Below are 20,582 nucleotides of genomic sequence, written 5' to 3' on the forward strand. Positions count from 1 at the left end.
TTCATTCTCCCTCATCCTCCCAGTAATCCCAAGTGACAAAGACACCACAGTATGGGCAACCCCATTTTACAGAAGGGTAGTGACTTTTCCAGGGCCACACAACCAGAAATAGCCTGAGCCAAATTGACACTAGAGTTTTGTTTTGTTTTGTTTTGTTTTGTTTTGTTTTTTTAAACTTACCTCTATGCCCAATGTGGGGCTGGAACTCACAACCCTGACATAGAGTCACATGCTTTACCGACTGAGCCAGCCAGGCACCCTAACACCAGAATGCTTGCTAGAATCCCCTAGTCCTCTTCTCTCCATAGGTAGTGGTGGGTGGGGTCCAGGCCTTGGATATTTGTCCCCAAATCAAGGATGAAGGGGGGAGCAATTCTAGGTCAAAAGTCACTAGATCTGATTTTAGCTACTTTCCTCTCTCAACTCCGCATTTCTTCCTACCCTTTCCTCTCTTTTCCAAGGAGCAGGGACCTTGCCTTCTGGAAGGTCTGGGGGGATTCTAGGGACTAGGGCAGAAAGACCGCTGGGTCTCTGGGATTTCTTGTTGTCTGTGATGGGGACTCCCTTTGGACATCCTTCTCACCCCAGCCTCAGTCTCGGGTTGGCTGACCGGCGGGCCGTCACGGTCCTGTCGTAGGGAGTAGGCCCTTCCGGTTTGGTTCAAGTCAGTCTAGGCCCACACCGGGGAGAAAGGGGTTAACGCCAGGTCCCAGGATCAAAGGGATCGGGAAGTTCCGGCGGCCCCCACTGGAGTGGAATGGGCAGACCTGCTAAGTGAGAGTGGTTTGGGACGGAAACGGGGGGCCGTGCCAATCCGCGCTTCACCTCCATCAGCGCTTGGCATCCACTGGTAAACCGCCCCCCCCCCCCCCCCCCCCCCCCCGCCCCAAGGCAGGGTTTCACTCCTCCCTCCACCCCTGTACCCAGAGTGAGCCACCTTCTCCCCGGGCCGGTCAGAGGCCGGCGCTCACCCCCTCCCGGAGCCAGGAGGGGCGTGCCTCCCTCCGGCTGCCCTCCCATTGTCTGTGCGGAGCCTGCTGAGGGGCTGCGAGGGGCGGGGCCGGGGCGGGCGGAGGGAGGGAGGGCGGAGGGAAGGAGGGGCAGGTGGGAGCGGAGGGGGCGGGGGGAGATGCTGAGGCTTCAGGGGCGGAGGAGGCGGCGGCGGCAGAGGAGAGAGCGGGAGGAGGGACGGGAGGCTGGAACAGGGCAGGCGAAGGCCGGGCCAGGTGGCTGGAGCGGGTGCCGGCCGCGCTGCGCTGCTCTCGGTTCCGACGGCCTCTTTCATGCGCTGAGGGCGCCCGGCTGGGCCGGGCCGGCGGCCGGAGGGGAGGCTCCTCTCCATGGTCCAGAAGACCAGCATGTCCCGGAGCCCTTACCCACCCTCCCAGGAGATCCCCATGGAGGTCTTCGACCCCAGCCCGCAGGTGAGGTGTGGTGGCCGGGCCCGAGGGCAGGGGGGCCGCTCCCGCGGACCTTGTGGGGTCGGCTCGAGGGACGCCGGGGAAGAAGGAGTTATGTGCCCGGCGAGGAGGGGCGAGGGGCGCCTGCGCGCCCCCAGTCCCTGCGGGTTAATGATTGATGGGCGCTTGGCCCGGAGTTGGGCTGCGGTTTGGCGGAGCGGGGAGGGGGCGATCGGGCCTCTTGTCACCCTCTCCTCGGCTCCCCCGCGTCAGGGTCTCTGCTGCTTGGGTACCGGCTCCATGGGTTGAGAGTGGGGGTGCTGGCGGGGCAGCCGAGGGTTGAGGGAGGCTGGAGAGCGAGCTCAGGCAAAGGGGGCGACGCAGAGCACGCTCAGGGGCGCCAGGCGGGGGTGGGTGGGGCGGGGGAGGCACCGGGTGATGGCCGAGGCGATGGTCAGGGCGGTGCCAGCAGGCCTTCGGAGCCGCAGACACTGGCCTTAGAGGGTGGGGAAGGGGCCAGCCCTGGGCTAGACCCCCCCATCCTGGCACCTCAGCTACATCCTTCTTTTGGACCAGCTTCCCTACCCCAACACCCACGTTATCTTTCCTACTCCACCCCCCTCCCCTCCCCAGCCTTAGAAAACGCCTCCAAAGTTTGGAAAGTTGGATGGATGCCAACTCACTGTCCTGGAGGGGAAGACGCTGTGTTACCTGGGTGGTGGGGGGTGTCTGCCGCCCCACCCCTACTCACACTTACCTGCAACCTGGGTTATCCCCAGGAAGGGGCATTCTTGGGTGTGGTGTGTGCCCGTGGAGTGACCAGCAGTATCTGGGCTGGCTGGTTAGGGTCTGGGGTGGTCGTTCCAAGGGATTTCTCTGGGACCAGGCCATTCTCTAATCTGGCGACACTCCAAGGCTAGGATACCATTAACTCTTTTCTTGCCAGTGGAGAGCAACTGTAACCACCATGATAATGTGGTTGATGGGCATGGCGGTGGGGGGGAGCAGGTTAGACCTAAAAATACCTCCCTTCTCCACCCCAGGCCCCTTGGAGCCTGGAGGCAGCTGACTGGAGCCTTCCTTTCAGCTGTCCCTTGTCTCTCTGGGTGCCACTCCCTTTTCCCATCCTGGGGTGGTGGTGGTGGTGGTGTGAAACAGAGTCTGGGGCTCACTGAAGGATCCTCTTAAGTTTGTAGGGATCCTCAATCCTAGAGGTTGGGTATTTGTCTGGTTTGAGAGAAGGGGATGGGAGGGAGGATTTTTGAAGGGTTCCCAGGTACCCTTCTCTCCCATTTATCCATGCTCCTTGTACTCAGGCCTAAGGAACCAGAGCCCCTAATGTGATCATATCTAATCTAGCTTCTTTGGCAAAGAAACTCTAGGATTGACAGTGGGGGTAAGGGCTTGGAGGGCCTGAACCCTCAATCATCCCGCCCTACTTTGGAATGGCCTGGGGCCACGTGTGTATATGAGTTAAGGAGGGTAAGGAAGCAGCCCCCTTTACAGGAGGCCTGGAAATACCTGAATGTGTGGCCGATCGAGAGAGGTCAGACAGGGTCCACTCCACCCAAGCCAGGAGCCCAGCCAGTGAGACTGAGCCAGCCTACCCCAGGAAACAGTGGGGGTTGTGTCCCAGGCTTGTCTTGGGGCAGGGCCAAGGGGCATTGAACTCGATGCAGCCTGGTGGGGACCGTGGGGACGGGGCATAGGCAGTGGCAGCCAGGGGTTAAACAGTGGAAGCTTGATCCCTTTCCCCAAGGGGAGGGGTGTGACCACTGATTGTGAGGAGGGGGCTGAGGAAAGTCCTGCGGGGTCGGGTTGAGGGCTGCCCACTGGAGTGGGTTGGGGTTAGATGTTTCCTTTCTAAATACAGTTCCATGCCCTCCCCCAGCCCCCTCCCCGGAAATCTAGTTTGGGGTCTCCCAGGGCCGAGAGCTGCCACTCCCCTCCCCACTCTGCGGAAAAATGAAGGCAAGATTCGGTCACAGGAAGAGCTAAGCTGGGCCTGGGTTGGCGATTCCTCTTCTCTCTGGGGGCTACAGGCATACTCGGCCCCCCTGCTCCAGCTAAGGGGGAAAGGGAGGGGGACTCTCCCCAGCTCTCTCTGCCCCCCTAACACTGCAGGCAGCCTCTCCCTTCCCAGGAGGCCTCTGCAGCCTGCCCAGCATCTTAATTAGCTTTGCTGCCTAATGAGCCTCCAGCTTCTCAGCGCCTCCCCGTTCCCAGCCTCTCTGGCTTGGTTTGGGGGTTTCTGTGTGTGCTTCCTGGGGCTCTCTTGCACTGTCCCCCACCCCAGGGCTGTGGTCTGGGCCTTCCCTCCCCTTAGGGCTGTACCATCTCAGGAAGAAGATGGGGGGAAGGGTTGTTCAGATCAGGGGCTGATATTCCCAAGGCTTGGCTGTAGCTCTGGGCTTGATGGGATGAGGGTTGGGAAAGGCCCTTTCTGATTCCACTCTTGTCCCTTCCTGGCTTCTCCAGGGCAAATACAGCAAGAGGAAAGGGCGGTTCAAAAGGTCGGATGGGAGCACGTCCTCGGATACGACATCCAACAGTTTTGTCCGCCAGGTAATGGGGAGGCTGGGCTGAGAGAAAGGAGGTGGCTGGTTGGTGGAGACCAGCATTAGTGAGCTGGATCTGAGGCTTTCTCCAGGCACCCACCCCCATGTCATTTGTCACCTGCCTGGAACCACCGGATCACCCTTACCTCCATGACCTCTGCATATACTGTCAGCTGCACCCACTCCCTCAGCCCCCGCCCCGCCCCTCCCCCAGCTCCAGGCACCAGCCCCTGCTGCCTGCCTGCGTCATCTCTTTCAGGGACAGCCTGCCTCCTTCTAGCTTGCTTCGGGCTGTCACCCACTCCCCCTGCCGGCTGTCTGCTTCCATGTCCTCCCCCAGAATCTGTGACAGCGTGGGGTAGAAGCAGAGCCTAAGAAACGTAGAGCCAGGTCATCTGGGTCCCTGGAGCCCCGGGTAGGTAAGGGTCAGGGAAAGGCCCACGGCATGCCCAGCTATGACTTGTCTTTAATATGCAGAAAGTGTGTTGGTGGTGGTGAGGGCAGGAGGGAGTTGGTTTCAGAGAGCAGCACCCCTGAGCGAAGGGAGATAAGTGGATAGCTTTCTGGGGTCTTCTGTTCTCAGTCAGGAAGATGCCATTCTCCTCTGTGTTCTCACTCTCAACCCCAGGCCATCTCAGGCTCAGGGAGAGGCAGCCAGAGAGGCATGTGGTTGCTATGACTACAGAGCATCTCAACAAAGCCTGGTACCCAAAAAAGGCGAGAGAGGCTTGGGATCAGACAAGAAAAGGGAGTGTGCCAAAGAGGAAACGGGCAGGGCATATGAGGGCAGAGGACAGTAGGGAGGTCAGCCCCCCTTGGGCTGGAGAGAGAGAGAGGTGCCACGCAGATCCACCACAGATTGGAGTGAGCTCTTCTTTTTGATTCTTCTCTCTCCACGACGGTTGGCACCTGTGAGCTCAGGCCTGACTTGAGAGGGTCAGACAGGGAGCCCTCCATCCCAGCATCTTCCAAGTACACAGACGGATAAGAAGTCCTTTCTTCAGTCTTTTCCGCGTTCCTCCTGTTGCAGGACTGGACCAGGGCCAGGGCTAGGAGGAATGACACCGTGCTCGGTGTGATGCCTCTTGACAGAGAAGGGCCTTGGTTCCTTCACTGTTTGCCACCACAGGGGATCAGACCCCAGCCTCTAATCCTTCCTCCTCTCAGCTCCCTCTCTCTGACCCCCAGTAGGTGGCGGGGAGTGGGGGAGCAGGCCTTGCCACATCTCTGAGCTAAATATACCCTAGCAGTTTGCACATGTAGCAACTTGCTTGTAACCTGAGCCCCCCGGGGGAACGGGCAGTTTGGGCCACCCCCTAGGCCAGCAGGGCCAGGCACTGAGGGCGCCGGGATGGAGGCGCCCAGCCGGACCCTCGTAGTGGTGAGCTAGGGATGGGGTAGGGATGGGTGGGAGCAGCCCCAAAGGGAAAGCTGGTGGGGGGGTGGTGCTCACTCCAGCCTGTCTCCTTGTCTCCTCACCATTCCTGCTCCTGCTCCTTGTCTCTGTGCGCGCATGTCTGTGTGTGTGCGTGTGTGCGTATGTGTGTTAGGATCAGTAAATGTCTCTCAGTCACTCTGTCTCTGGGTCTGTTTCTCTGGCTCTCTGGGCATCTGTCTCCCTGACCCTGAGTACTCCCCTCAGGAGGGGTGGAGAGTGGAGGATTAGCTGGTTTTCGCTCTCCTTCCTTTTTGTCTCTTTTCTTTTGTAAATTTTACACCCAAATTAGGTAGCATATAGTGCAACAATAATTTTGGGAGTAGATTCCTTAATGTCCCTTACCCATTTAGCCCATCCCGCCTCCCACAACCCCTCCAGTAACCCTCTGTTTGTTCTCCATTTTTTTTTTAAATTTTTTTTTTTTAACGTTTATTTATTTTTGAGACAGAGAGAGACAGAGCATGAACGGGGGAGGGTCAGAGAGAGGGAGACACAGAATCTGAAACAGGCTCCAGGCTCTGAGCTGTCAGCACAGAGCCCGACGCGGGGCTCGAACTCACGGACCGCGAGATCATGACCTGAGCCGAAGTCGGCCGCTTAACCGACTGAACCACCCAGGCGCCCCTGTTCTCCATATTTAAGAGTCTCATGTTTTGTCCCCCTCCTTGTTTTTATATTCTTTTTGCTTCCCTTCCCTTACGTTCATCTGTTTTATATCGTGAAGTCCTCATATGAGTGAAGTCCCATGATTTTTGCCTTTCTCTGACTAATTTCGCTTGGCATAATACCCTCCACTTCCATCCACGTCGTTGCAAATGGCAAGGTTTCATTCTTTTTGATTGCCGAGTAATACTCCATTGTATATATACCACACCTTCTTTATCCACTCATCCATCGATGGACATTTGGGCTCTTTCCATACTTTGGCTATTGTTGATCCTTCTTGTCTCTTTTCTACCTTCCATTAGCGTCTCCACCCCCACCCCGATCTTGGTGCCTTCACCGAGTCTCCCATTGTTGTGCTCTGGCTGCTCAAGGAATGGGCAACCTCACTAGCTAATGACCAGGTCCCTCTGGGGGAGGTGGGACTTCGTTTTTTCTCTTTCCTAGGTCCCCTCCTTACCAAGCTAATGGGCATTCCTGGCCAAGTGACCCTTTCATGGCCTCAGGAAAGAACCGTCACGTGTCTGCAGTCCTGCTCTTTCCCCACATCACCTCCTGCCCCTGTAGCAACACCACCACTTCCCAGTCACACAAATTCACACCTCCTGGATCCTGCCCTCACGTGCCACACATCGTCAGGGACACTGACGCCTAGGGCGCTCCCCTGTTTGCGCTCATGTGCCCCTCTATGCATTCAGTCATGTATATCCAGCACATACCATAGAATGCACCCTTCTAAACACATTTGAAGTTGCACATCCAAGCACGCCTGTGAATAAGCATGTTCATTGACACTTTGGGTCTGGACAGGTTACATGTCTCACACATGTGCCCGCATCCCTGACAGAGTTTCTTGTGCTCTGGGATGGTCAGTGTGGTCAAGGCCAGCTTCCTGGCCTAGCCAGACTTCTGGGCCTGCCTTACCCCGAGCAGCCAGCAGCCCTAGTATTGGAGAGAGGGCCTGGCCCCTGTCCTGCTCTTAACTTGCCTCTTTTGCCTGCACTACCCCAGGAATCTTGGGTTCTCTTTTGTATCTCGTGAGAGCCTGAGGGTTGGGGCTTCTCTGATTCTGGCCGGAGAAGTAGGATTCTATCTTCCCTCACCGTTGAGCAGAAGATAGCAAAAGTTTTGGCGGCCCCGTCATGCAGAGCAAGAGCAGGCTGCCCTCTGCCCACAGTGCAGAGACCTCAGGCCTAAGCTGGTGGCTACTGTCCCTGGAAGGACTCAGTGGGCCTCTGCTGAGTCTATCTCAGCTGGTGCTGGGGGCAGGGGAGGGAAGGAGGAACTGGGAGCGGAGACTCGTCCCCTGGCACTCCTCCCCTGCGCTGTGCCCCTATCAGGTTCCCACCCCTCCCTGGGCCCCAAGCAGCTGTCCTTGGATCTGCCTTAACCCCCTGCTTGCTGCTGTCACCCTTCCTAGGGCCACACTTTCCCCAGGGGCCTGCAAATCTCAGTCCCTGGCTTCTCTCATCTAATGCCACCTTTTCCTAGCCCCTGTGGCATCACGCTGGGCTGGCTGGGGCTTGAGGCATCCATGATAGGTGGCTGGTACCTCTGTGCCTTCCGAGGCCCAGGAACTGGGAGGCAGTGTTGGCCCTGAGCTGGCCCTGTGTCTGTTTTCAGGGCTCAGCGGAGTCCTACACCAGCCGTCCATCGGACTCTGACGTGTCTCTGGAGGAGGACCGGGAAGCCTTAAGGAAGGAGGCAGAACGCCAGGCATTAGCCCAGCTCGAGAAAGCCAAGGTGAGAAATACAGAATCAGGGGGCTGTCCTGGCATTATTTCTCTCACCCCCAGGCCTTAGAGATGGCCTGGATAGACCCAGGGTCAAGTCTTGTCCCAGCCACTTCTTAGCTGGTGTACCCCAGGGCCTCGACGTGCCTCTGTCTTACAGTTGTAAAATGTGGGCTATAAAACTTGCCTTTTTATATAGTATAATAAGAGCCTGATAGTGTTTCTACACGTAATAAGAACTTTAGACTTTCTACTTCTTTCTGGAGTCATACTTCCTGGGCTAACTCTTCTTAGCTGTGTGATCTTAGGCAAGCCACTTAACCTTTCTGAACTTTAGTCTCATTCACTAAAATACAGATGATAATAGTAGTTAGCTTCTTTTTTGTTTTTTAAAAGATTTTAGTATTTTTCTTTTAAGTAATCCCTACACCCAATGTGGGGCTTGAACTCACAACCCCGAGAACAAGAGTCGCACACTCCACTGACCGAGCTTGCCGGAAGCCCCTAGTAGTTAACTTCCTAAGGTTTTTGTGATGCATAAGTGAGGTAATGCTTGTAAAGCATGTAACACGATGCCTGGAGCAGTAAATGATAGCTACTGTCATTATATTATTATTACTAAGATTTTTCTGGGTGTCATTCTGGGCTAATACCTACTGTCCCCCATGGCCCCCTCCATCCTGAGAAGGCTGAAGTCAATTTTTATTTTTTTATTGTGAACTTTAACATACATACAGGAACACTACTGAAACCACTCGGTATACATTTTAGCGATCAACCAAACAAACCTCCGCATCATGCCCCCACCTCCCCCCAGCACATTACATTGTGGTTTAACCCTCTGGTTGTTATCCTTCCCATGCACCTCCTCTAGACCAAGCCGGTGGCATTTGCTGTGAGGACAAATGTCGGCTACAACCCGTCTCCGGGGGATGAGGTGCCGGTGCAGGGAGTGGCCATCACCTTCGAGCCCAAGGACTTCCTGCACATCAAAGAGGTGGAGAGAGCACTTGGTATCTGGAAGGAGGGCGGGGGGGTGGGTACCAGGAGATGGGCAGCCGGAGCTCCGAGCCAAGCAGAGCTTGGCGGAATCCGCTGTGTGACCTTAGACAAATCTCTTCACGTCTCTGAGCCTCTAATTTTCCCTGGTAAAATGGGGCGGCGATGCCCAGGTCACACAGTTGTTGAGAGGGTTTGTGACGAGGTCTGGAGGTGGAGAGGCGGCATGCAGGCACACGTAGGGGTCAGCATTTACTCCTCTCCCTGCCGTTCGAGGGTAGGGCGGGCACGTGGTAGGACAGGGATGTGCTGGGGGTAGGGTGGTCCACGGCACAGGCAGAGCCAGGGGCCGGCTCTTTGAAGGTGCCGCCTCCTGGGCAGGGTTGGCGGGTCCAGTAGCTGCTGGCTCGCCACTCCAATCTCCCTCTTGGTCTCTCCCACCCCACCCGCTGTTGTTTGCAGAAATACAATAATGACTGGTGGATTGGGCGACTGGTGAAGGAGGGCTGTGAGGTTGGCTTCATCCCCAGCCCCGTCAAACTGGACAGCCTGCGCCTTCTGCAGGAACAGAAGCTGCGCCAGAACCGCCTCAGCTCCAGGTGTCTAGCTGGGGACCGCAGAGAGGCCATCCAGCTGGGACTAGGCCTCGAGGGTCGATCCACTGCCCTGAGCGCACAGAGCTGCCTCTGGCATCACCAGTGGGGCTGGAGGGTCTCCAGGGGAGTGGGGGGCAGGCGGCACGGGAGAGAACAAGGCTCCCCCACCCTGACGCCCACCCCTCCGCTCACAGCTCCATTTGCCTCTCTGCCCACACAGCAAATCAGGTGACAACTCCAGCTCCAGCCTGGGAGACGTGGTGACTGGCACCCGCCGCCCCACGCCCCCTGCCAGTGGTAAGAGCCGTTGCCACCTTAGGGAACGGGGCCGGGGGGAGGCCGTTGGGAGGAGCTCCTCGGTGGGGTGGTCTCCCATCGCCTGTCCTCTCTTCTCCCTGCAGTAGGGGGCACCCCAGTCCCGAGTCCTCCAAATACACCCAGCGGTACCCCCTCCGTGAAGAGTAGGGTACCCCCCCCCCCCCAGCTGGGCCCATCCGCGCCCATTCTCTCATGTCTCTCCTTCCCATTTCTTTGGTAGCTCCGTCTCTCTGCCTCCCTCCCCCACCCCACCCCCATTCATTTCTCCCAGCTCTGTTCCATTCACCTCTTCTTCTCTCTTTTTTCCCCATCCCATCCCTGCCTTCTGTACTGTGTCTCCATGTCCATCCCACTCCTCCCCACCTCGCCTCCCTCCTCTCTCCTGACTGCGGTCCAGGTAATGAAATGACTAACTTAGCCTTTGAACTAGACCCCCTAGAGCTAGAGGACGAGGAGGCAGAGCTCGGGGAGCAGAGCGGCTCTGCCAAGACTAGTGTTAGCAGTGTCACCACCCCGCCACCCCATGGCAAACGCATCCCCTTCTTCAAGAAGGTAATTCTTGCTGGGCCCTGGCAAGGGGCGAGGGGTCAGGGCCCAGCTCTGGGGCAGGAGGAGGGGACCAGGATGGATTCAGATGCGGTACCAGCCTGATTCTGTGGGGAGCAGGGCCTCCTGCCAAGGAGCAGGGAGCGGGTGGGGAATGGGCACAGCGGGCTCCACACACAACCCCACTCTGGCCCACCCCCCAGGAAGGGACGGTTCTTGCAGCTGAAACACCCCTGCTCTTGGCAGGCGGTACCCCCTGACCCCACCACCACTGGAATCAGGGTCCGGTGCTAATGAAACCTGGCCTCATCCCTCGCTAGCACTGGGATATTCCATGTCCTCGCCCCTGCATGCGAAGGAGACACTGGGATGGTGACCCTTCTTTGTCCTCTGTGGACTCTGTGGGTCTAGTGTGGGCACATGAGGGTCTCCTGGCTGCATAGCAGGACGGTTAAAGGAACCTTTAAAATGGGAAGGTTCCTGGACTGCATTAGGGGTAGGAGATGGGCACCAAATTTGGGGCTGTCACCCTTCCCAGCTCTTTCCCAAGACCCAGAAAGGGGAAGGGTATGTCTGAATATTCCCAAATCCGCTGGATTGACTGTCAGCCCTCCCAGCCCTGATTTAGGGCCATCTCTGGCTCCCCCTTGGCATGGGGTCCCGTCCCCTCTCTCTGGCTCTGTCTGTCACTAACACGCATGCCCTGTTATCTCTCCTCGTCTGCCCGCTCTCCCTCCCTCTCTTGTCCTGGTTCCTTCCTTGCCCTCTGCCCCTGCCTGGGTGCCCTTCCCTCTCTCCCCCACCTCCCCACTCTTGGCAATCTCTGGACCCAGCCAAACAGAAGCAGAAGTCGGTGAGTATCACAGCTTTCTGTGTCCCCCTCCCCACCTCCTGGGATGAGCTAGTGGGACCTTCTAACACCCATTCTTGTGCCCTCCCCACCTCTCCCCCGCCCCACCCTTCTCTCACCCTCCCCGATTCTCCTTGGCCATCCCTCCCCATCCCACCTCAATCCTCACATCTGGGCTCTGGGACCCGGGGGAGGAAAGAATGCATGGGGGAGCCTGGAGGCTGGGGAAGAGGGGCTAATGTCATCCCCACTCTGGGCTTTCCCTTCCCTGCTTCCCCCTCAGACAGAGCATGTGCCCCCCTATGACGTGGTACCTTCCATGAGGCCCATCATCCTGGTGGGACCGTCGCTCAAGGGCTATGAGGTAGGAGCCCCTAGAGGGGAGTGGACCCAGAGGGGCCCAGACCTCCAGAGAGATGCTACAGAGTTTCATACCCCAGACAGATCTCCTGGAAAGGCCCAGATTCCCAGGGTATCTCCCCAGAGGGCTACAGACCTACAGGCCCAGAGGGGCCTGACCCACAGGGAGACCCATTCAGAAGTATCTGGTTCCCCCCTCCCAAGACCGCCCCCTCCCCCCCCCCCCCCGAGAAGGGTCCCCCCCAGAGATACCACCTAGAAGAACCTTTGGAATCAGAGATCTCATTGGAAGCTCCTCACACCCAGAAAGAATTCCCCCACCCCCCCTTAGAGGCCCATTTATCTCAGGAATTTGAGAAGAAAATAGAATGTGAGGGTGTAAATACTCAGCAGCCCACCCACACCTGACTTCTTCCCCCCCAACCCCCAACCTCAGGTTACAGATATGATGCAGAAAGCTTTATTTGACTTCTTGAAGCATCGATTTGATGGCAGGTAAGACCCCACTCTCACTCTAGTCCTGTGCTGCTGGGGATGGGCAGGGTGGCTTGAATGATGATTCTGGGACTCTTGGACTGAGGTCTAGGACTTGGAGCCTTGGGAGTGGGCAGCGGATTCTAGCCCATCCTGACCCCTCAATCCCCCTGTCCCATCCCTCAGGATCTCCATCACTCGTGTGACGGCGGACATTTCCCTGGCTAAGCGCTCAGTCCTCAACAACCCTAGCAAACACATCATCATTGAGCGCTCCAACACACGCTCCAGCCTGGGTGAGCCCACCCTGCGACCCCCCTTCCGGGCCCAGACCTGGGAAGGGAGGGAGGTGGGGGGGCATCTCCAGAAGTGTTCTATTGCCCACCGTCTCTTGGGGAGGCTCCCCTACATGCCCCCTTCCCCATGACTCCATGTCTCCCAGCTGAGGTTCAGAGCGAGATCGAGCGAATCTTTGAGCTGGCCCGGACCCTTCAGTTGGTGGCTCTGGATGCTGACACCATCAACCACCCAGCCCAGCTCTCCAAGACCTCACTGGCCCCCATCATTGTTTACATCAAGATTACTTCTCCAAAGGTGGGTGTGGGAGCCTAACCTTAGTGGGGACAGCAGTGCTCTGGAGTCGGGTGGCCTATGTTTAAATCTCAGCAACTGCTTATTAATTCTGTGACTGAATCTCCCCGAGCCTTATTTGCCTGCTCGGTAAAACTCCATCAAATGGACATGGTGAAGATTGAACCTAATGTGAATGCTTAGCACTTAGCAAAGTGTCTGGTATAATGTGCTTCCTCATGTATTAGCTAGTATAAATATCATTAATAGGGTCATGCAGGCCAGTCCCCTGTCTCCACTCTGGTTGACCTCCCATCCTTGGTCGAGGAAACTGAAAGAATTCTGTGCTTTTTGTTGCAGTGCCACCCAACTGCTTGGCAGTTGGGAGGTCTTTACTGTCATTTGATTTTGTCCCTTTTTGCTGCACTGTCCTCAGTTGGACCTTGATAGAGATGAATCGGTAGGAAGGCTAATTTACTTATTTTTCCTACTACAGCTCTGTGAGTTTTTCCTCCTAGATGTTAGTGGGGGTTTGAGAAACGTGGAGGGCGAGTTCAGGTGCAGTATTTGAAGTTAGAAGATAGCACTGGGTTCAAGTCTTTATTAATTAATTCATTAATTAAATTTTGTTGTTTGGTTGTTGTTGTTGTTGTTGTTGTTGTTTATTGAGCTTGGGACCTCTGGGGGATTTATTTAGCCTCTGAGCCTCAGTTTCTTCACCTATAAAATGGGAATTAAAAACCCTCCCTTGTTATCGTTGAGAGGATTTCAGGTGATAATGTAAAGAGCCCAGAGTTCTGTCTGATTCATGATGACAACCAAGGGCGGTAACTCTTATTTCGTGATGCTACCCAGTTCCTTAACCCTAACCTTTCTGAGTCCTCAGTTTCTGATGAGCTAAAAGGGAATGATAAGATTTAAGTACTTCCTGGGGTGGTTGAAAGGATCAAATTAAATATGGATACAAAAACACTTTGTGAGCTAGAAAGTAACAGATGCTTCAATTTCTCCCACTGGGCACTGAGGTTGAGGGTGGGGACTCTGGAGCCAGAATGCCCAGAGTTTACCAGCGTTGCTGCTCCCCAGCTCTGTGCTCCTTTGGCAAACCCCCTAACTCCTCTGTGCCTGTTTCCTCGCCTGCAAAGTAGGGATCCTCAAATGGTGGTGGTGAGGATTGCGTAAGTGAATTAACCAGGCAAAGTGCCTGGTACCTACCAAGTTCTACGGCTATTACTTTTTTATTTTTCTTTTTTTAAGATTTTTTGTTTTGAGATAATTCCAAGTCTAGAGAAAAGCTGCCAGAATAGTACAAGAACTGCCATTCTTTTGACTGCCCTTCACTCAGATTCACTCATTTTTTAACAGCTTTATTGAGATAATTCCCACACCATTCAATTCAGCCATTTAAAGTATATTATTCAATTTTCTTCAGATTCACTAATTTTGGACACTTTGCCACACTTACTTTATCCTTCTGTATATATGTATTATGTTATATGTATATATATTTTTTTCTGGACCATTTGAAAGTAAATTGCGGATATCATGTCTTTATTCCTAAATACCTCATCATGTATGTCTTAGCAGCGAGGATGTTAATTTATATAACCATAGTACAGTTGCCAAATTCAGGAAATATTATATTTTAAAATGTTTATTTATTTTTAAATGCTAATTTTTTAATTTTATTTTTGAGAGACAGAGGGAGAGAGACAGAGAGAGAGCGAGCACGGGTGGGGGAGGGGCAGAGAGAGAGGGAGACACAGAATCCAAAGCAGGCTCCAGCCTCCCAGCTGTCAGCACAGAGCCCGAGGCGGGGCTCGAACCCACGAACCATGAGATCATGACCTGAGCCGAAGTCGGACACTCAACCGACTGAGCCACCCAGGCGCCCAAATGTTTATTTTTAAGAGAGAGAGTGCGCATGCATGAATGGGGGTAGGGGCAGAGAGAGAGGGGGACAGAGGATCTGAAGCAGGCTCTACGCTGACAACAGAGAGCCCCTGACAGCAGAGAGCCTGATACCGGGCTCGAACTTGAGAACTGTGAGATCATGACCTGAGCCAAAGTCGAACACTTAACTGACTGAGCCACCCAGGCGCCCCAAGAAATATTTTAAAACAGTCTGTCATTTTTCATCAGTTGTCTCAATAATGCCTTTTTTGGCAATTTCCCCCTCAACCCAGGATCATGTGTTGCATTTAGTTGCTTTATCTCTTTAGCATTCTTTTTTTTTTTTTTTAACGTTTATTTATTTTTGAGACAGAGAGAGAGACAGAGCATGAACGGGGGAGGGGCAGAGAGAGGGGGAGACACAGAATCGGAAGCAGGCTCCAGGCTCTGAGCCGTCAGCCCAGAGCCCGACCCCGGGCTCGAACTCACGGACCGCGAGATCGTGACCTGAGTTGAAGTTGGACGCTTAACTGACTGAGCCACCCAGGCGCCCCTTTTTAGCATTCTTAAACTGGAACATTTCCTCAGCCTTTCCTGGATTTTCATGACACCGACATCTTTAAAGAGTCCAGATCACTGATTTAGTAGACTGTTCCTCAGTATGGGTTTGCTTGATATTTCATTGTGATGAGGTTCAGATTTTGCATTTTTGGTGGGAATAGCACCAGAGCGATGTGTCTCTGTTGTGTAATTGGTGATGTTAACTTTGATCCTTTAGTTAAGGCTGTGGCTTTATGTTTACTATTATTTACCATTATCACTGGTAAACATTATCGTTATTGAGATGAGAGTAGCAATCGTGGCTCCCTAATGGGATTATTGTCCGGACAAAATGAATTGACCACGAAAGCACAACATGGTGCCTGTGTAGAGCAAGTGTCCCATAAAGGCTGGCTGCTGCTGTTAACGTGGAGATGTCTGCCTGGAGAATGAAGCTATGAAGAAGGTTAGAGGGTTCAGGAAGGAGAATCACCCCCTTTCAAATAGCCACTTCCCAGGAGAGCCTGGGCATTGTGGTAGGACAGACACGGGGCAGGGGAGGTCATTTCTGAAGACGTGGCCAGGGCTGAGAGTCCTCTAACATCCCCCCGGCTCTGACACACTGGGGCCAACCGGGACCTGCCTCTCTGATAGGATGTGTTGTGGGGTCCCTCTAGCTCCTCTTCTCTCCTCCCAAACCAGGTACTTCAGAGGCTCATCAAGTCCCGAGGGAAGTCTCAGTCCAAACACCTCAATGTCCAAATAGCGGCCTCAGAGAAGCTGGCGCAGTGTCCCCCGGTGAGTGCTCAGACCCAGGGAAAGGGAAAGGGGGACATTGGGGTTGTCCTGTTTCCTCTGGCCTGCGTCAGAGACAGAGTGACCAAGAGCACCAGGGTGGGGTCTGTTAGAGTGCCCTGGTCTTGAGGGGAAAAGGGTGCTGGACCCCGGAAGCACCACTTCTCTGTGGGGAGACAGGCCCCTCTTCCAGCTTTGGTTGCCTTCTACCTAGAATGAGAGAGTCGGGCTATTCTGGGTGCCAAGACCTTTGGTAGTTCTGACAATGTATGTATCTGAGAGTCCTCCTCTTCCTGGACATCCAGAGGTTTCTTTTTAACTTTGTCCTTCAACCCTTTGACTCCACCCACTGCACCCAGGCCACACCCCTCACCCCCTTGGTCACGCCCAGCTCATCCCAGCCCTGCCCCCTAACCCCGCCTCCACAGGAAATGTTTGACATCATCCTGGACGAGAACCAATTGGAGGATGCCTGCGAGCACTTGGCCGAATACTTGGAAGCCTATTGGAAGGCCACACACCCGCCCAGCAGCACTCCGCCCAATCCGCTGCTGAACCGCACCATGGCTACTGCAGCTCTGGCCGCCAGCCCCGCCCCTGTCTCCAACCTCCAGGTACAGGTGCTCACCTCACTCAGGAGAAATCTCAGCTTCTGGGGCGGGCTGGACGCCTCGCAGAGGGCCAGGTCGGTGCCCCAGCAGCAGGAGCACGCCATGTAGGCGTCCCATCCATCTCCCCTCCTGCCCAAGGCTCGGGACTGGAGCTCAGGGAACATGGGGAAGGAAGGGAAGAGCTTTATTTTGTAAAAAATGTGGTGAGTGGCAGCTTCTGGTGTCTGTGGTTTTTGATGGGTTTGGGGCTGGCTCGTGGTGCCTCCCTGGGCCTGGTCCCATAGGACTGTATCTGCTGCCCTAGGGGATTTTGGATATGAGGCCTGACTGGGGCCTTATGAGACAATTGACTAGGAAGAAAACATAAGGAAGACTGGTATTTTCATTCACTGGACTCCACACTCATTTTATTTTTATTTTTATTTAGTTTTTAAAGTAATCTCTGCACCCAGTGTAGGGCTAGAACTCACGACCCCCAAGATGAAGAGTCACATGCTCTACCAACTGACCCAGCCAGGTGCCCCCACACCCATTTTAGACCCCACAGAAGTCACAGCATTTTAGACCCAATAGAGCTAGGGCCCTCAGACCCAGGGAATCCCACGGAGCAGGGCCATTAAACCCGAAGAGACTGTCCCCTCTCCCAGAGCCCTAATCCCAGGAGTTTCCTCAGAGGGGCCCCAGAATGAAGTATCTTCTATGAGTTGATGCCATACCTCCCATCCTTCTCCCGGTGAAACACATTCCAGGGAAGGCCCTCCTGTGGGTGCCCTGCCCTGGCTCAGCCTCCTCCCATGGGAGCTGCTTCCCATCTCTGAGCTCGCACCACTATTTGGTTCTAGATTAGAGCCAGGAGAAAGCCAAGAAATCATTCTAAGACCATTGCTTTTCAAATTTGTTTTCAGTAACAGCCCATTTGTTCATTGCAACTTACAAGAAGCCTCAGTATATAAAGTGTCCTTGCTCTACTCGGAGGGAGCTGGTGGCTTAGCTTCCATTTCGCCTCCTCAGGGACCCCTGAAGCACTTTTGTGCCCTTCCCACTCCACCCTCGGTCTCCAGGGAACAGCTTAGAAACTGCTGGTCTAATCCCTATCACACCACCACAGAGAAACTGAGCCGTAGAGAGGAGAGTCATTTGCTCAGAGTCATACAGCTTGAAGTGGCAGGGGATGGGAACAGAACCCAGGCCTTCTTGCACCTCACCCAACCACCTCCATGGTGACAGTGACCATCAGATCACCTTCACGTGGCATTTGGTGCTGAGGATGTTGGGCCACCTCATTGTCTCTACTGGGGGATAGAGACCCATTGGCTTTCTCCAGCCTGCTGCTTCGATCTTTGCTGGGGGTACACGGGAATCTCATCAACCTTGGAAACTTTGTTCTCTGACTAGGGACTGGCTAGGGGAAAGCGTAGGGGTTCTGGAAGCCTGCGGTTGGGGTCTGGTTTGGGCTGAAGGAGCTGGGGTTAGTGAGCTCTGAGCTGAAATTCCCTTAGTGTATTTGGAAAACTGGGGCAGTGACTAACCCAATCAACCACTAACAAGTGGCGATACTAATGAGCTGTTAATGATGATTTAGCCCAAGACAGCATTAATGACGTGCATTGAGGAAGCAATGACAAATTGTTCGTGGGCTCTCTAGCATGGTTACCGGAAAAGTTCATGCCTCCTCACGTCTTATGAATGTTGGGTGCCTCCCGTCCCAATAGAGGAGCAAATGCCCTGAGGTCTGTCCTCTGGCTGGGCTGTAGAGCCGTTTGCCTGACTGCCCATCCCCTAGAGCCAGTACCCACCTCCTGTAGCCAGGCTGTGTATCTTGGTGCCGTTACTAACCTGCCTTGCTTTGTTGTGTCTCTTTCACCCCTGCCTGATCTGCATGGTGTGTGCTGTCCGTCTGCTAACCAGGGACCCTACCTTGCTTCCGGGGACCAGTCGCTGGAACGGGCCACCGGGGAGCACGCCAGCGTGCACGAGTACCCGGGGGAGCTGGGCCAGCCCCCAGGCCTTTATCCCAGCAGCCACCCACCAGGCCGGGCGGGCACCCTTCGGGCACTGTCTCGCCAAGACACGTTTGATGCCGACACCTCTGGCAACCGAAACTCTGCCTACACGGAGCTGGGAGACTCATGTGTGGACATGGAAACTGACCCCTCAGAGGGCCCAGGGCTTGGAGACCCTGCAGGGGGCAGCACCCCACCAGCCCGGCAGGGATCCTGGGAGGATGAGGAAGAAGACTGTGAAGAGGAGCTGACCGACAACCGGAACCGCGGCCGGAATAAGGCCCGCTACTGCGCAGAGGGTGGGGGTCCAGTTTTGGGGCGCAACAAGAATGAGCTGGAAGGCTGGGGGCGAGGTGTCTACATCCGCTGAGAAGCAGGGGCCACACAGTGGGGGGAAGGGCTCTGAGCCCGGGGGAGGGGCGGGACAGAGGGACTCACCACAGGGATGTATCTTTCCTCCAGGGGGCGCTGTCTCCCACCTTTCAGATGCCTTTGCTCGATTTTTGGGGTTTCTTTGGTGGTAGCATCCCACCTCCTGGGATAACTTTAAGCCCCAACTGTAGGTTTTTCACTTACCTGCTGTGGATGGATAGGGGGATGCCCACCTTTCTGCAGTGTCCCCTTTTCCCCACATCAGGGGGCTCTCTCCCCTCACTCCCAGAGAAAAGGTGCACTTCCTTAACTCTTTCTACTTGGGGCTCTAAATAAGGGTCCTACATGGGGTAGCCCTTTCTTTCCCCAACCTGGAGTATTTGGGAAGGGTGGGGGGCTTTTCCTGGAGAGGGAGACCACAGACTCTTTCCCACGAGGGCTCTCTTCCCCAAACCCCAGGTCCAGAGTCCTTCACCGTGCCCACCCCTTCCCCAGCTTCCTGGCAGCGTTGTCTGGTGGGTGGAAGCTATGGAACGGAAGCCCCATGGGGAGCTTGTCTTGGGGAGGGGTCTGGGTAGAAGGGGACAGGCATCAGATGTAGTGCCCTCTGCCTGCCCAGGACCTAGACCCCTGAGGAGTGGGCAGCCCGAGACACTGCTACCCACCCCACCACTTCCATGCCTCAGCCTTCGCCTACCCCAGGAATGAGCTTTGCCTACAACATCCTTTGCCTACTGCCGTCTGAAGAGGGGGGCCCCTCTGCGTCTGAGCCCCCCACCCTGTTTCACCTGGGTGTGGCACCCATGGAACACTCTAGTCCGCCTCATTTTGAAACCAAAAAACTGCTCCTTCACTCTCACCCCGGAGGCCCCAGGGGAGAGGCCCTGGGGGTGGGTGCCCAAGAGGCGATCACCACCCCAGCGGTTGCCTCGGGACCTCGGATCTCCCCTGGGGGGCTTGGCTGCTGCTGCTGCTGCTCTGGATTTGCCTCTTGTGACCCTGTCCTTTACCCATGTCCACTCCCTCTAGGAGAGGTCTTGGTACCCCCTCTGCCCTGGAGTGTCCCTCTGCCTAGCATCCCTACAGCCCAGCAGCCCTGCCCCTCTCCAGCACCCAGCTGGGCCAGAGAGAGCCGATTGTGCCAACGAGGACTGGGCCCTGCCCGGCTGCCCGCCTCAGGGATGGGCACCTCATGCCTGTCTCGCCACCTCCTGTGCCAATGTTGTCCCACCCCCCCACCTGGGGTGGGGTGCAGCTTCCACTTACTGGTTAGAAGACACCACTGCCCGACCTTCCTCCCTCCCTGTCTGGTGTCCTGTGCCCCCATCTGTCTGTCTGTTTGTCTGTACTCCCCTAGAAGTATTTTGCCACATATAAAACCGCCGTCCTGTCCTTTGCAGCTGCCTCCCGAGCCTGCTTTTTTTGTTCCTGCCACACGGCGGCCAGCCGGGCATGTGGGAGTTGCCCACATGCAGGGGGAGAGGTAGAGGTGGGCGCAGGAAGCTGTGCCCCAAGTTGTTTACTCAGCAGGAGAGATGGTACTTTGTTTTGTGGCTCTGATGCATTATGATCAAGCTTGATGGGAGCAGTGTGGCCAGTTTCACCTTCCCATTCAAGCCAGCCCCAAGTCTTAACCTGTTTCCCTGTAAGTAGAGCCAGGAAAAATGGAAACCTGAGGTGGAGAAATGGGGTGTCACGGGCACTATTCAGTGGGTAAGATCCAGACCCACTGGCACGATGTCTTAAGGGCATGTGCTCGTTCTTCTGCTCCTGTGGCCTCTACTGCTTCCCAACACCTGAGAGAGAGCGGCTGAGTTCCTACCTTCCTTCATCCACTGATGCCCCCCTAGCCAGCTTTGGGAG

General features: G+C 55.3%; 1 protein-coding gene across 4 annotated transcripts; it reads left to right on the forward strand.

The window, feature by feature from the left end:
• Positions 1–1,135: 1,135 nt before the first annotated feature.
• On the forward strand, positions 1,136–20,118 carry CACNB1 (calcium voltage-gated channel auxiliary subunit beta 1). Of its 4 annotated transcripts, none has more exons than XM_053892714.1 (14): positions 1,136–1,424; positions 3,879–3,965; positions 7,683–7,802; positions 8,667–8,789; positions 9,254–9,390; positions 9,608–9,684; positions 10,103–10,257; positions 11,385–11,465; positions 11,898–11,956; positions 12,122–12,231; positions 12,378–12,529; positions 15,641–15,736; positions 16,162–16,347; positions 18,253–20,118. In XM_053892714.1, exons 1-14 carry the CDS (start codon positions 1,341–1,343, stop codon positions 18,715–18,717), a joined length of 1,932 nt encoding a protein of 643 aa, XP_053748689.1. In that variant the 5' UTR covers positions 1,136–1,340; the 3' UTR covers positions 18,718–20,118. The 4 variants fall into 4 exon arrangements, with proteins under 4 accessions (XP_053748689.1, XP_019271534.1, XP_053748691.1 ...); XM_019415989.2 differs by lacking the exon at positions 10,103–10,257 and adding an exon at positions 11,085–11,104; XM_053892716.1 differs by lacking the exon at positions 18,253–20,118 and having other exon boundaries at positions 1,139–1,424; positions 16,162–16,557.
• Positions 20,119–20,582: the final 464 nt, after the last annotated feature.

The sequence above is a fragment of the Panthera pardus genome, unplaced genomic scaffold, assembly GCF_024362965.1.
Source record: "Panthera pardus isolate Hobbes unplaced genomic scaffold, ASM2436296v1 HiC_scaffold_3, whole genome shotgun sequence".
In the NCBI taxonomy this organism is placed as follows: domain Eukaryota; kingdom Metazoa; phylum Chordata; class Mammalia; order Carnivora; family Felidae; genus Panthera; species Panthera pardus.